This window comes from Mytilus edulis, chromosome 4, assembly GCF_963676685.1.
Source record: "Mytilus edulis chromosome 4, xbMytEdul2.2, whole genome shotgun sequence".
Classification (NCBI taxonomy): Eukaryota; Metazoa; Mollusca; class Bivalvia; order Mytilida; family Mytilidae; genus Mytilus; species Mytilus edulis.
In genome coordinates, this window is record NC_092347.1 from 18,744,958 (window position 1) to 18,760,676 (window position 15,719).

Below are 15,719 nucleotides of genomic sequence, written 5' to 3' on the forward strand. Positions count from 1 at the left end.
ACACTTTATCTTAAAAGAAGATATCAACTAATATGTATTGATAATATATATTGATAACATTGTTATAAATGTGTATCAAACGTCAATGGTAAAAAGGAGGAAGGTAACAGTTCGTTCATCCTTGCACAAACTAGGTAGGGTTTATATGTGCTCAAACAACGGACATGTACACTATTCTAACAGATACATGGGCATTAACTTAATCGATGTAGCCTCGATTTTCTAATGGTACAAATATTGATTGACATTCGTGAAGGTCAAATCAGCAAATAGATACTGTATTTTCGTTTTAATTCTAATCAATTGATGATTTTATTGTGAAGATTTATGACGGATATCTCATGTTCTTTCCATATTTTGTGAAAAAAGTTTTCTTTAGAATAAAAACAGAGCTTTTTATAAACGCTAAATTTTCTGCAAAGCAGGATCCCCTCTTTTTACCCATACAGGCTATTTAGTTGCGAAATTCAGTTTTGAGGCGGCAATGCCATGTTAAAATCTTGTTGAAAGATTGAAACATAGTTACTGGTCAATCCGAATAAATAATACTGACCTAGAAAGAACGTCTGGGGGTTTTTATACGAAAATTATCAGAATGTCATGATCAAGATCAGTATGATAGCAAACAAAATTGTGTCAGTCTTAGTGATACAGTACAGACCTTTTACACCAACCACAAGTCATACCATGTTTAATTACTATCACATGGGTCAAATGTCGTCGTAAAGTGCCTTATAGTAATTTACATCATCATTATGTCTTTAGATACTCATCTTTAGTAATCATTGGTAATACTAACATGTTTTATTATTCTTTCCATTTGTGTCTGCATTTTGTAGTATTTAAATAAAAGAGGGACATCTCTATTTAAACTTTTAAAGGCGTTCTTATCCAAAATCCAAAATCTTTAAATAATACGCAAACACATCGATTTGATAATTTTTATCAATTCCGTTCATCGTATGTCTTGATGTTTATCTTAATAGTGATTTTCCGGGGATTTTTTTTCATTTATATTAATATTTAATTTGTCAGACAAACATCATTTCAGATAGGATCGACTTTCTTATTTTAATCAAAGAGTTTAATATAGTATACTCTACATAAAAATATCTGATACGTACGAGGATTTATGCTATTGTACATATAATTTCGGTTTAATTGATTGATAACAAAATCAAAATACATACCAAAAAAAACAATATAAAATATTTTATCATAGTGTAAATTGGGTTTATTACATTGGTTGCAATGAATTATATTAATTTTCCATTAGGATAAAAACCGATAATTTCACATGTGAAATAAACGTGGTTATTGCACTCCTCTGACGTCATACAAATATAGGCGTCGAGTACGTCGGATAAAAAAAGTGAAAATTCTACAGGAAGGGGAAAAAATGCCCAGTAAAATCCAAGAAAGATTTCATCTTTCTGATATGCAAAATACATCTAACTTTTATACATCTAGTGGATGCTAGGCCTTAAAACTTTCCAAACTGCACAGGTAAGTCTGCACATAGAGTAATTTTTGAGTTGAAAATACGGCCATATTTGTCCATTTATTATGATAAACCTTAACGCGGGCTTAGTTTTTATATTATCCGCTCTTCTCATACGTGACAATTTCTTCACAAACCTAACTTGAACATGGTTCGGAACGAGCGAATAGTGAGATGCTCCTACTGGAAAACACGGTGCCCATGATTTTGTAGATTTGCACTAAAAATCAGGATAAAACAGATGAATTCTTAAGGTTTTTTTTATTATTGGTCCAATGATTAAAACTTTACAGTCATCACAAATTAAAATGTCTTAACACAATAGCATAGGGTCCAATCTAATTTCGTGTTGTATAACTCTTTTGGGTACAGAATCGTACACACTGTCAAACAACATAATTTTGTAAATTTTGAATTTTAAAGGAAAACGAATCCTCGATGCACATTCACAAATGATGCGGAAAATCATGAACTTTTTATAGAACAATTTCCTAAAGAAATAAAAGCAGAATTATTTTTAACAAAAGATCAAACAACTGACATCCCTGAATTAAATGCAATCAGTTTTAAATTTCTAAAATATGGCCCTTTATAATTCGACTTTGAAGTCTCGCCAACTCTGATTTATCATTATTCACAGATATATATCCTTCTATCTATTAGTTTAAGGATGTTCGCTACTCTGTTAAAAAATAACAAGCTTTTTAACAGACTATTATGAATTGATAGTATGTAAATAATGAAACTAAAAAAGTAGAAAAAAATGTAGGGTCCGTGTGCTCGTTTTAGAGATATAAGCCATTGAAAATTTGGTGGGAAATTATTCTCTCTAGATTTTCCATATATTTAACATTGGCACCTTATTTGTTTCTAACACTATGAAAAAATAACAAGAATTTCATAAAATTTTGAAATATGGCTTTTTAAACTTTATGTAATAAAATTTTAAAATGAAAAGTAGGGGTTAGTGGGCAAAATTTTTGATGACAATACATGGATAAAACCAGAGGATTCCGAAAATCTGGCAAAAAGTCAAAAAATGGAGGAGCAAACATCCTTAAGAGGTTTTGGCATTTAAAATAATAAATATATGAAGATTATCAACATCTACACCGTCTTGACAGCGTTTCATGAGTGTGTTATGTCTTTAATTTGCTACATTTCTACCACTGTAATCATAAATATTATGAAGTAATACAGAGTAATTAACTGTATGAAAAGTTAAATCTTATGAATAATATTGATCAACTTTGAATTAACTCTTATTCGAAGAAACATAATGTTTAGTATTTTTCCTCTATATAATTAGTTGTAAAATGACGGAAAGAGATGTTTGGGAAAGTAAAGACAACGATGATTGCAGTGACGATGACATCAATAAAGGTTCTGATGACGTAGATAATGATGTTCCCGAAAAGATGACAGACACACATTCTAAACTATGTAATAAAGGGCACATACTATGTTATGGTACTATGGTATCTGTTATAAATATTGTGATAACGATTAGTATATGTGTGACAACAGTCATATTCTTACCTGGTAAGTCCTTTTCCTAAACAATCTTTTGGAGCACCAGAGATCACCCTAACTTTTATTGGTGTTGATTATTTTTAGTTTTTTTTATGTTGTTTTGTATTAAAAAAAAAAGAAAAGAAGATATGATATGATTGCCAATGAGACTACTCTCCATAAGACAACAAATGACACAGAAATTGTGTATTGTTTTGTTTTTTTGAACCATAGCATTGTCAATTCATTTTCGACTCATAAGTTTTTTTTATCAGGAATATGTATGATCCAGTTGCTTGAAGCAAAGCTAGCACCTCGACAATAATGGTTACCTTTACTGAATCAATTTCTAAGCATAATTATATAGTCATTAAATGATTTATTCTTTGGCCTGTTCAGAATTCGATTACTTGTCATCTTTATTGTGGCTAAATTAAATCTATGACAACTCGCAAATACTACAATTTTGTTTTTTAATATTAATATTGATTTTATCTAGACTTCGAAACTAATTCTACGTCATAATTATGTACAAAATGATGTACATGTACTACTACCTCTATCTAGTATTTTTAAAGTTTGATCAAATTTCTAAACTATCAAATTTATAAACGATATTTAGAATTTTAATATTTTAATTATTTGGTTAAAATTTCAAAATTTCAAAACTTTTACACAATTTGGAATTTTGATATTTTAAAACTTTAATCAAATTTCCAAAAATCTAAAATTTAAAACTTTTTAAAACTTTGAATTGTTAAGTGTTACACGGACCCAAGCGACATGTTTAATCGGTTGTATACCAAAATATTTCTGAATATAAGCGATACCTAAGTAGCTCGTGCATTAAAAGGAAAGAATTTGAATAAGGACACATTGTTGCACTGTTTAACAAATTTTCGACAGACACATAACCGAACACACCTTTTAAAATATATTATTTGTTAGTTGCTAAATATGTTTTATAATTAAAGATTTTGTAGGTAGTCTTTACCGTCGTCATGACTTTTAATAATCATATTGTGATACAATGTAACATTTAATGATGGTGCTGTGATTAAACATAAATATGACCAACTAAATGTGAATCGGGGATGAATCTAATTTAGTTTTTCAAAGCCCAATTACTATTTCTTAACGTTGACTTAAACTGAACCAATGAAATAAATATTTCCTTGTCCTGTTGAAAATCTTATTGCTTTTTATTGATGAAACAAATATTAATTGAATCGATACATAGAAACTAATTGTATGACATAGGTTACTTATTTTGAATTCACCAGCCTTTTTCATATCACAATTAATTGATAGTGTCAGTGTTTTTTTCATTTTTAAAGTCGATATTATAAACAATTAACACAAATACCATAAAATAAATCCTCAAAATAACTAAAAACAGGATCAACATACAAAATCTGAAGATACGAATTCCTGTCACCGTCACTGTAATTTCAACATGATATTTTTCAAATCGATAATATAACTTAATACAATTGCAAACGAGAAATAGTTTTTATATCAGTCTTTTGTGTAATAATATAAATACATAATCACATTAGTAAACTTTAATCAATAATTTGGGGATAAAGATGTCATTCACGGATCCTTCTTCAATAGTAGTCTTGAGCCTCAATTCTTATGTATCTCATTAATTAACTTTAATTTTTTTCAGATTACCAAAAGAATGGTTTTCATTTAAAAGAAGATATGTTTAGAATATCTGATCAGTTAGAAAGTTTATCAACAGAACTGAAGACTTGTCGTTCACAAACAATTGGGCCGACAAAGAATGAAAATATTTTCCATGATAACCATGTTCTACAGAAACAAAATAGGAGACTGAAATCTGAGCTAAAAAAAGAAAAATCCCAAAAAGGTAAGAGTTACTTAGGTTTATGTTTATTTTCTTTCTGTATTCAATAGAACAACTTGTGAATATAGCAAATTGTGTTATTTTTTAATTACATGTAAGAACTAATAAAACATATTGAAGTTACCAAACAATTTTTTATTTCTACTACTTTTCCCTAAAATTTATTCATTGTTAGAATTACTGATTACTTGCTTAAAATCTGAACTATTCATGCATTGGTTTCCTTAACTTTAAAAAAAAAACAGTACGCTATCGTGTAAATATGCTTCTAGGAGCATATCTATAAACGTGTTGTTAATAAGTGGCCTTAACAATCCAAAACATTTAATATTAATTTGTCGAACAGATATAACAACTTATCTATATTCTCATAAAAACTTTGGTTATTTGATTAAAAAAATGCTTTGAATGGGCGTTTAAATCTTGTCGACAATAATGTCCTTTCGATTGTCAGCACTCATAGATCTACGAAATCTTACAAAACATACTAAAATTCAGTTAAAAGGATTTAATATATTAAGTATTCTGCTATAAAGAAAAGTGCAAACATAATAGATATTTTTACATTTCAATTTGAACTGTGATGAAATGATTATCAATGATTGAAACGTTTACACAATTACTTCGTAAAAATAGAATTCGGTTTGATTTTTTATTCCACGGATACATGTTTTTACATTATAATGGGATAACACATTCTTTTTTGATCCAACCATTATTGATCCAGGAGTTAACTCCGGATTATGAAATTTCACCATGTTTTATTTATTTCGGTTCAAACACTATTTTTTTTAATCTAACAACAACATTCAGTAAATGTATTGTCAATACAAAATAAAATACGATTAAAAGATAAATAAGAATATACAAACACAACAAAGACAACCGAAGACTAAACGACACAAATCCTTAAACAATGAATGGTTAGGAAAGAAGAGCAAATTCTGCTCAATATGTGGAACCCGTCAAACTGCTCTTATAATTACAAATCCGCTGATATATAATGTTAGTCTTATTTGGTAGTGTGACATTCGTGAAAAAAATGAATGAAATTTGATGATTACAATTTAAAATAAAATTGAGAATGGAAATGGGGAATATGCCAAAGAGACAACAACACGACCATAGAAAAAAAAACAACAGCAGAAGGTCACCAACAGGTCTTCAATGTAGCGAGAAATTCCCGCACCCGGAGGCGTCCTTCAGCTGGCCCCTAAACAAATATATGCTGGTTCAGTGATAATGAACGCCATACTACAAATTGTACACAAGAAACTAAAATTAAAAATAATACAAGACTAACAAAGGCCAGAGGCTCCTGACTTTGGACAGGCGCAAAAATGCGGCGGGGTTAAACATGTTTGTGAGATCTCAACCCTCCCCTTATACCTCTAGCCAATGTAGAAAAGTAAATGCATAACAATACGCACATTAAAATTCAGTTCAAGAGAAGTACGAGTCTGATGTCAGAAGATGTAACCAAAGAAAATAAACAAAATGACAATAATACATAAATAACAACAGACTACTAGCAGTTAACTGACATGCCAGCTCCAGACTTCAATTAAACTGACTGAAAGATTATGATTTCATCATATGAACATCAGGCACAATCCTTCCCGTTAGGGGTTTAGTATCATACCATCATAACATATATGAGAAGATCATAACCCGTGTCATGCCAACAACTGGTTTTTTAATAAATGTGTTTAGTTCCGATGCAAAGACCCTATAAGTGAATCAATATTAACGCCAAAATATGCAATCTTTAATGACCTGATAGACTACTTCAATGGTTGTTTTCATTTTAATAACACTATTTCCCCCCGTTTCGATCATCATTGCGGGAACATCATGTACTGTAAGTATATTCAAGTCGTAGTAGAAGAAAGTAAATTAACGAAAAACCGAACTCCAAGGAAAAGGCTAATGTTAAACTGTTCGATTAAGGAGATTATTTGTTGTGATATTGAGGGGAACGCTCCACTTTCTATCCGTCTTTCGACCTGACAAACTTTATTAAATTTAAACAATGTTTTATACATAAAATGTATGGCAAAACATTACCTTTTGTCAACAGCAGTACAGTAAGGCAGAAAAAATACGAAACGTTTATAATTATCACTTAATTCTAGAAGAAGAAAACAGGAAACTAACAGCTGAACTACAAAAAGAAAAATTTGAAAAAGGTAATAGTTACTAACACATACATATATTTTATTTTCTCTGACAGAGGACCATTTTGAATCTTGCAACGTAAACTTTTTCTTATTTAGCGGATGAAAGTAAATGATAAACATTTAAATATACTGACTAACTTCCAATTTTTTTTCACTAATGATTATTCATAGGGATACTTTCTGATTCAATGCTTATGATGTAAATGCTTTAGTTTACAAATTTACCGCACATTTCATTTTCAAATGGTTAACAATAAAACAATATTTGAAGAAATAAAAAGACACAACAACTATTCATTCAGCGGATTGAGATCTACCAATCGAAAAAGCAGCCACCAGTTTGTTGGTGTTATGAGGTAAATTCTTCAATGACGTTCCTACGAATGATATGTTCTAGAACGCAAACTAACATTTGGACCGAAAACATATAAAAACTTTATAATGAATACTATGTTTTAGGAGAAGAAAACTGGAAACTGAAAGCTGAACTACAAAACGAAAAATTAATTAAAGGTAAGGGTACCGTACATTTACATAAAGTAACAATATTACTGATTAACTGTCCAGTTCTTCTTTTTACCCAAATGATTATTCATCGGGAGACGTACTGATTCTAAGCTAATAAAGAAAAGAAAATTAAGACAGCATTGTACATTTGTAATTGCATTGCTCAAAATTCAATGATTAATAAAATTATTCAGGTGTAATACCACCAAATCATGGTACGTCGCATCTGTTTGCATGCGAAAATAGGTCGAAAAAATATTACCATGAATTTTACAGTTGTAAGTTATTAATCCTACATTTTATTGCAGTAAAACATTTTCTGTGTCATAAACATATGTCTTGGGTATTTCAGAGCACCATTATTTTTTTTATCTGGGGTTTCTATAGAATATTTTGGAAACTTGAGCTTACATGGTTACTAAAACTTGTGCACAGGTTAAATAAGGGGGAACTTGGATTGGTTAACTTCCAGTGATGGTTATTTTCTTATATGCAATGAAATGTTATGTGAATTTTTTTATAGTACTGGAAAGAATAGAATTTTACTCATGCCAAGTATTTCTTTATTTGAAACAAAGATAAATTCTGCACAATGTTTTTTTTTAAAAGCGCAAATTTAGCAAACATTAATAGGAGAAAATCATTGGTGGTATTACACCTTCAAATGGTTAATAATGAAATTTTCTGAAGAAATAGAAATACACAACAGGTACTTATAGTTCCGATATAAATCAAAATTATGAAATATTGCTATTTATGAACTAATTTATACAGATAAAATATCAAATTTTAAAAGTTGAAATAAATTGTATTCTTATAGAATAATGAATGTGTGTTCAATGAAACCAAATGATTTAAAAGGAATATTAAAGCTCATAAGTCGAAAACTAACTCTCAGTGCAAGTCAAAAACGAAATACAATAAAAAGGCAAACAACAATATACATATCACAACATATACATTTGACGACCGAGCAACATGAACCCTACACACAAAACTTTGGACGACCTCCTGTGATGACTAAGGAATTGCAGAATCTTCGCTATAGATTAAAATCACCATGTTGCTCATATAAGTACAAATCCGATGATAAATTAAGTAAGTCTTATTTGATAATGAGACATTGGTGAAAAAGAGCACAAAATTTTATATTTTAATTTACAGACAAAGTAATTGTATGGTTATCTAAATTTGAATGACAATATTTGCTTACATTGTGATCAGTATATCGAGAAAATGATGTTCTGTCAGTATGCCAATCGTCAACTTTCGATTTTTCTGTCGGTATGTCATTTGTTAGTTTTCGATATGTTGATGTTAAACTGTCAAGTAAAGGGGATAATTATTGTATTATTGAAGGTGGATTTGAATGGTAGCTAGCCGTCGTACGACTGAGTAAACTCTGTTACTTTAAATGATGTTTTTTTTTTCTTTTGATTCGAGCGTCACTGATGAGTATATTGTAGACGAAACGCGCGTCTGGCGCAAATACAAAATTTCACTCCTTGTATCTATGATGAGTTTATTTTTATATTAACAAGAATAATCGTATATATAAATATGCAGTGTTAATTTCCATTGTTTAACGCAAGCGTACATTTTAGATGAACAAATGCGGTTCCTTATTTGTGCATTGTGATTAAAAATTCGTATGTTTTGTTTACAACTCTGTCTTGTATTTTTCTGGTCGTACTATTTCAAATATTTAATTACATGACTGTATCATGTGTTTCCATCAATTTACCATAGTACTATCACATGGTTAGGTTAGAAATTAATGGTAAACCCTAGTTTTAAGTGTTTTAATGTCTACTCATACCGTTTTAATTTATTGACCTAACTGCACGACTCGATTCTCAATTCAATAATGTTGCTCATATAAGTACAAATCCGATGATAAATTAAGTAAGTCTTATTTGATAATGAGACATTGGTGAAAAAGAGCACAAAATTTTATATTTTAATTTACAGACAAAGTAATTATATGGTTATCTAAATTTGAATGACAATATTTGCTTACATTGTGATCAGTATATCGAGAAAATAATGTTCTGTCAGTATGCCAATCGTCAATTCTTAGTAGAAAATACGACAACTAAAATACTAAACTCCAAGGAAATGGCTGGTGTTGAACTGTCCAATTAAGGGGATGATTTATTATGATTTTAAAGATAGGTTTCAGTGGTACATGTCGCTTCACTTTCCATTCGTCATTCGAACGAACAAACTTTGTTAATTTAAAAAAACAAATTGTACATAAATTGTCTGCCTATACATTCTTTTGTTACCAACAGTACAGTAGGTCAGAAACAATATGAACAATTTCATAATGATCACTTTATTCTAGAAAAAGAAAAAAGGAAACTAACAGCTGAACTACAAAAAGAAAAATTCGAAAAAGGTAACAATTTTAAGTATTAAAACATTATTCAATTAATGCTTGATAATAAACTTATTTTAAGAAATAAGAATACGCAACAGGTTCAAATGTTAGATATACACATTCATATACTTTTTATGTAAATGCAAAATATTCAATATGCTTTTAATTAACTAATGTGAAAAGATAAAATATCAAATTTTAGCAATTGCATTGAATTATATTCTTATTTAATCATTGATGTGTGTTCAATGGAAGACAACAGTACAAAAGGGCTATTCAAGCTCATAATTGGAAAACTAACTCGCAAGCAAGTCAAAAACGAAATACAATGAAAAGACAAATAACAATATTCATAATACAACATAGACAACTGATAACCTAGCAACACGAAACCTACCAAAAACCATGGATGACGTCAAGGGCTGCGGAAGGAAGTGCAGAACCTTCGTAATGGGTGGAACCCGTCATGTTGCTCATATAAATATAAATCCGATGATACATTAAGTAAGTCTAATTTGGTAATGTGACATTCGTGAAAAAGTAATGAAAAGGACAAAAATTTGATAATTAAAGTTTAAAGGAAAATTTATATCGCTATTTTCATTTCAATGGCAATATTTTTCCTCATTAGGAGATGTCCTGTCAGTATGTCAATCGTCAAATTATAGTAGAGAGTAAAATATAAAAAACCAAACTCCGAGGAAAAGGCCGATGTTGAATTTTTCAAGTTAGGGGATGAATTTATAAGATATTGAAGATGGGTTTGGGTAGTCACTTCACTTTCTAAACTTTAATTCTAAATATTTTTTTATACATTAATTGTTTGTTAAACCATTTTCTTTTGTCACCAACAGTTGGGCAATATAAAAATTTTATAATGACGTGCATTTTAACTGAACTAGTACATGTATTTTTCGAAGCCAGTTAGGGTCCACCTCCAGGTGCCGGATTTTCCCGATTCGTTGAAGACCCATTGTTGGCCTTCGGCTGATTTTTGCTCGTTGGTCGGGTTGTTGTCTCTTTGACATTTTTTCCCATGTCCATTCTCAATTTTATTGAAATTTTCCCTAAAAATTTTATTAGTATTGCTTTATTCTAGAAGAAGGAAACAGGAAACTAACAGCTGAACTACAAAAAGAAAAATCCGAAAAAGGTAACGGTTACTGATATACATATATGTCTTCTTTTTTTTTTTTACGGAAAACCATTTTTGAATCTAGCAACTTTCGATTTTTCTGTCGGTATGTCATTTGTTAGTTTTCGATATGTTGATGTTAAACTGTCAAGTAAAGGGGATAATTATTGTATTATTGAAGGTGGATTTGAATGGTAGCTAGCCGTCGTACGACTGAGTAAACTCTGTTACTTTAAATGATGTTTTTTTTTTCTTTTGATTCGAGCGTCACTGATGAGTATATTGTAGACGAAACGCGCGTCTGGCGCAAATACAAAATTTCACTCCTTGTATCTATGATGAGTTTATTTTTATATTAACAAGAATAATCGTATATATAAATATGCAGTGTTAATTTCCATTGTTTAACGCAAGCGTACATTTTAGATGAACAAATGCGGTTCCTTATTTGTGCATTGTGATTAAAAATTCGTATGTTTTGTTTACAACTCTGTCTTGTATTTTTCTGGTCGTACTATTTCAAATATTTAATTACATGACTGTATCATGTGTTTCCATCAATTTACCATAGTACTATCACATGGTTAGGTTAGAAATTAATGGTAAACCCTAGTTTTAAGTGTTTTAATGTCTACTCATACCGTTTTAATTTATTGACCTAACTGCACGACTCGATTCTCAATTCAATAATGTTGCTCATATAAGTACAAATCCGATGATAAATTAAGTAAGTCTTATTTGATAATGAGACATTGGTGAAAAAGAGCACAAAATTTTATATTTTAATTTACAGACAAAGTAATTATATGGTTATCTAAATTTGAATGACAATATTTGCTTACATTGTGATCAGTATATCGAGAAAATGATGTTCTGTCAGTATGCCAATCGTCAATTCTTAGTAGAAAATACGACAACTAAAATACTAAACTCCAAGGAAATGGCTGGTGTTGAACTGTCCAATTAAGGGGATGATTTATTATGATTTTAAAGATAGGTTTCAGTGGTACATGTCGCTTCACTTTCCATTTGTCATTCGAACGAACAAACTTTGTTAATTTGAAAAAAAGTTGTGTACATAAATTGTCTGCCTATACATTCTTTTGTTACCAACAGTACAGTAGGTCAGAAACAATATGAACAATTACATAATGATCACTTTATTCTAGAAAAAGAAAAAAGGGAACTAACAGCTGAACTACAAAAAGAAAAATTCGAAAAAGGTAACAATTTTAAGTATTAAAACAATATTCAATTAATGCTTGATAATAAACCTATTTTAAGAAATAAGAATACGCAACAGGTTCAAATGTTAGATATACACATTCATATACTTTTTATGTAAATGCAAAATATTCAATATGCTATTAATTAACTAATGTGAAAAGATAAAATATCAAATTTTAGCAATTGCATTGAATTATATTCTTATTGAATCATTGATGTGTGTTCAATGGAAGACAACGGTACAAAAGGGGTATTCAAGCTCATAAGTCGAAAACTAACTCGCAAGCAAGTCAAAAACGAAATACAATGAAAAGACAAATAACAATATTCATAATACAACATAGACAACTGATAACCTAGCAACACGAAACCTACCAAAAACCATGGATGACGTCAAGGGCTAATAAGGAAGGAAGTGCAGAACCTTCGTAATGGGTAGAACCCGACATGTTGCTCATATAAATATAAATCCGATGATACATTAAGTAAGTCTAATTTGGTAATGTGACATTCGTGAAAAAGTAATGAAAAGGACAGAAATTTGATAATTAAAGTTAAAAGGAAAATTTATATCGCTATTTTCATTTCAATGGCAATATTTTTCCTCATTAGGAGATGTCCTGTCAGTATGTCAATCGTCAAATTATAGTAGAGAGTAAAATATAAAAAACCAAACTCCGAGGAAAAGGCCGATGTTGAATTTTTCAAGTTAGGGGATGAATTTATGTGATATTGAAGATGGGTTTGGGTAGTCACTTCACTTTCTAAACTTTAATTCTAAATATTTTTTTATACATTAATTGTTTGTTAAACCATTTTCTTTGTTCACCAACAGTTGGGCAATATAAAAATTTTATAATGACGTGCATTTTAACTGAACTAGTACATGTATTTTTCGAAGCCAGTTAGGGTCCACCTCCAGGTGCCGGATTTTCCCGATTCGTTGAAGACCCATTGTTGGCCTTCGGCTGATTTTTGCTCGTTGGTCGGGTTGTTGTCTCTTTGGCATTTTTTCCCATTTCCATTCTAAATTTTATTGAAATTTTCCCTATAAATTTTATTAGTATTGCTTTATTCTAGAAGAAGGAAACAGGAAACTAACAGCTGAACTACAAAAAGAAAAATCCGAAAAAGGTAACGGTTACTTATATACATATATGTCTTCTTTTTATTTTTTACGAAAAACCATTTTTGAATCTAGCAACTTTCGATTTTTCTGTCGGTATGTCATTTGTTAGTTTTCGATATGCTGATGTTAAACTGTCAAGTAAAGGGGATAATTATTGTATTATTGAAGGTGGATTTGAAAGGTAGCTAGCCGTCGTTCGACTGAGTAAACTCTGTTACTTTAAATGATTTTTTTTTTTCTTTTGATTCGAGCGTCACTGATGAGTATATTGTAGACGAAACGCGCGTCTGGCGCAAATACAAAATTTCACTCCTTGTATCTATGATGAGTTTATTTTTATATTAACAAGATTTATCGTATATATAAATATGCAGTGTTAATTTCCATTGTTTAACGCAAGCGTACATTTTAGATCAACAAATACGGTTCCTTATTTGTGTATGTGATAAAAAAATTCGTATGTTTTGTTTACAACTCTGTCTTGTATTGTTCTGGTCGTACTATTTCAAATATTCAATTTCATGACTGTTTCATGTGTTTCCATCAATTTACCATAGTACTATCACATGGTTAGGTTAGAAATTAATGGTAAACCCTAGTTTTTAGTGTTTTAATGTCTACTCTTACCGTTTTAATTTATTGACCTAACTGCACGACTCGATTCTCAATTCAATAATGTTGCTCATATAAGTACAAATCCGATGATAAATTAAGTAAGTCTTATTTGATAATGAGACATTGGTGAAAAAGAGCACAAAATTTTATATTTTAATTTACAGACAAAGTAATTATATGGTTATCTAAATTTGAATGACAATATTTGCTTACATTGTGATCAGTATATCGAGAAAATGATGTTCTGTCAGTATGCCAATCGTCAATTCTTAGTAGAAAATACGACAACTAAAATACAAAACTCCAAGGAAATGGCTGGTGTTGAACTGTCCAATTAAGGGGATGATTTATTATGATTTTAAAGATAGGTTTGAGTGGTACATGTCGCTTAACTTTCCATTCGTCATTCGAACGAACAAACTTTGTTAATTTAAAAAAAAGTTTTGTACATAAATTGTCTGCCTACACATTCTTATGTTACCAACAGTACAGTAGGTCAGAAACAATATGAACAATTACATAATGATCACTTTATTCTAGAAAAAGAAAAAAGGAAACTAACAGCTGAACTTCAAAAAGAAAAATTCGAAAAAGGTAACAATTTTAAGTATTAAAACATTATTCAATTAATGCTTGATAATAAACCTATTTTAAGAAATAAGAATACGCAACAGGTTCAAATGTTAGATACACACATTCATATAATTTTTATGTAAATGCAAAATATTCAATATGCTATTAATTAACTAATGTGAAAAGATAAAATATCAAATTTTAGCAATTGCATTGAATTATATTCTTATTGAATCATTGATGTGTGTTCAATGGAAGACAACGGTACATAAGGGGTATTCAATCTCATAAGTGGAAAACTAACTCGCAAGCAAGTCAAAAACGAAATACAATGAAAAGACAAATAACAATATTCATAATACAACATAGACAACTGATAACCTAGCAACACGAAACCTACCAAAAACCATGGATGACGTCAAGGGCTGAGGAAGGAAGTGCAGAACCTTCGTAATGGGTGGAACCCGTCATGTTGCTCATATAAATATAAATCCGATGATACATTAAGTAAGTCTAATTTGGTAATGTGACATTCGTGAAAAAGTAATGAAAAGGACAGAAATTTGATAATTAAAGTTTAAAGGAAAATTTATATCGCTATTTTTATTTCAATGGCAATATTTTTCCTCATTAGGAGATGTCCTGTCAGTATGTCAATCGTCAAATTATAGTAGAGAGTAAAATATAAAAAACCAAACTCCGAGGAAAAGCCCGATGTTGAATTTTTCAAGTTAGGGGATGAATTTATGTGATATTGAAGATGGGTTTGGGTAGTCACTTCACTTTCTAAACTTTAATTCTAAATATTTTTTTATACATTAATTGTTTGTTAAACCATTTTCTTTGTTCACCAACAGTTGGGCAATATAAAAATTTTATAATGACGTGCATTTTAACTGAACTAGTACATGTCTTTTTCGAAGCCAGTTAGGGTCCACCTCCAGGTGCCGGATTTTCCCGATTCGTTGAAGACCCATTGTTGGCCTTCGGCTGATTTTTGCTCGTTGGTCGGGTTGTTGTCTCTTTGGCATTTTTTCCCATTTCCATTCTAAATTTTATTGAAATTTTCCCTATAAATTTTATT

General features: G+C 30.1%; 1 protein-coding gene and 1 long non-coding RNA gene across 2 annotated transcripts; both read left to right on the top strand.

Annotated features, from left to right (window-relative positions):
- The first annotated feature begins 2,810 nt into the window (after positions 1–2,810).
- LOC139519127 (uncharacterized) lies at positions 2,811–11,123 on the top strand. The gene is made up of 6 exons (XM_071310942.1): positions 2,811–3,043; positions 4,686–4,889; positions 7,022–7,075; positions 7,526–7,579; positions 9,921–9,974; positions 11,056–11,123. Exons 1-6 carry the CDS (start codon positions 2,818–2,820, stop codon positions 11,121–11,123), a joined length of 660 nt encoding a protein of 219 aa, XP_071167043.1. The 5' UTR covers positions 2,811–2,817.
- A 1,127-nt stretch (positions 11,124–12,250) lies between these two features.
- LOC139518393 (uncharacterized) lies at positions 12,251–14,724 on the top strand. The gene is made up of 3 exons (XR_011663328.1): positions 12,251–12,314; positions 13,399–13,452; positions 14,603–14,724. It is a non-coding gene; the product is annotated as an uncharacterized lncRNA (long non-coding RNA).
- The last annotated feature ends 995 nt before the right edge of the window (positions 14,725–15,719 follow it).

What these genes read in the sequence shown, in the direction of transcription:
- LOC139519127 (XM_071310942.1), top strand. Translation starts at nt 2,818, where the DNA reads ATGACGGAAAGAGATGTTTGGGAAAGTAAAGACAACGATGATTGCAGT. An exon ending in AACAGTCATATTCTTACCTG is followed by an intron (nt 3,044 to 4,685) that starts GTAAGTCCTTTT and finishes AATTTTTTTCAG; the next exon opens with ATTACCAAAAGAATGGTTTT. An exon ending in AAAAGAAAAATTTGAAAAAG is followed by an intron (nt 7,076 to 7,525) that starts GTAATAGTTACT and finishes ACTATGTTTTAG; the next exon opens with GAGAAGAAAACTGGAAACTG.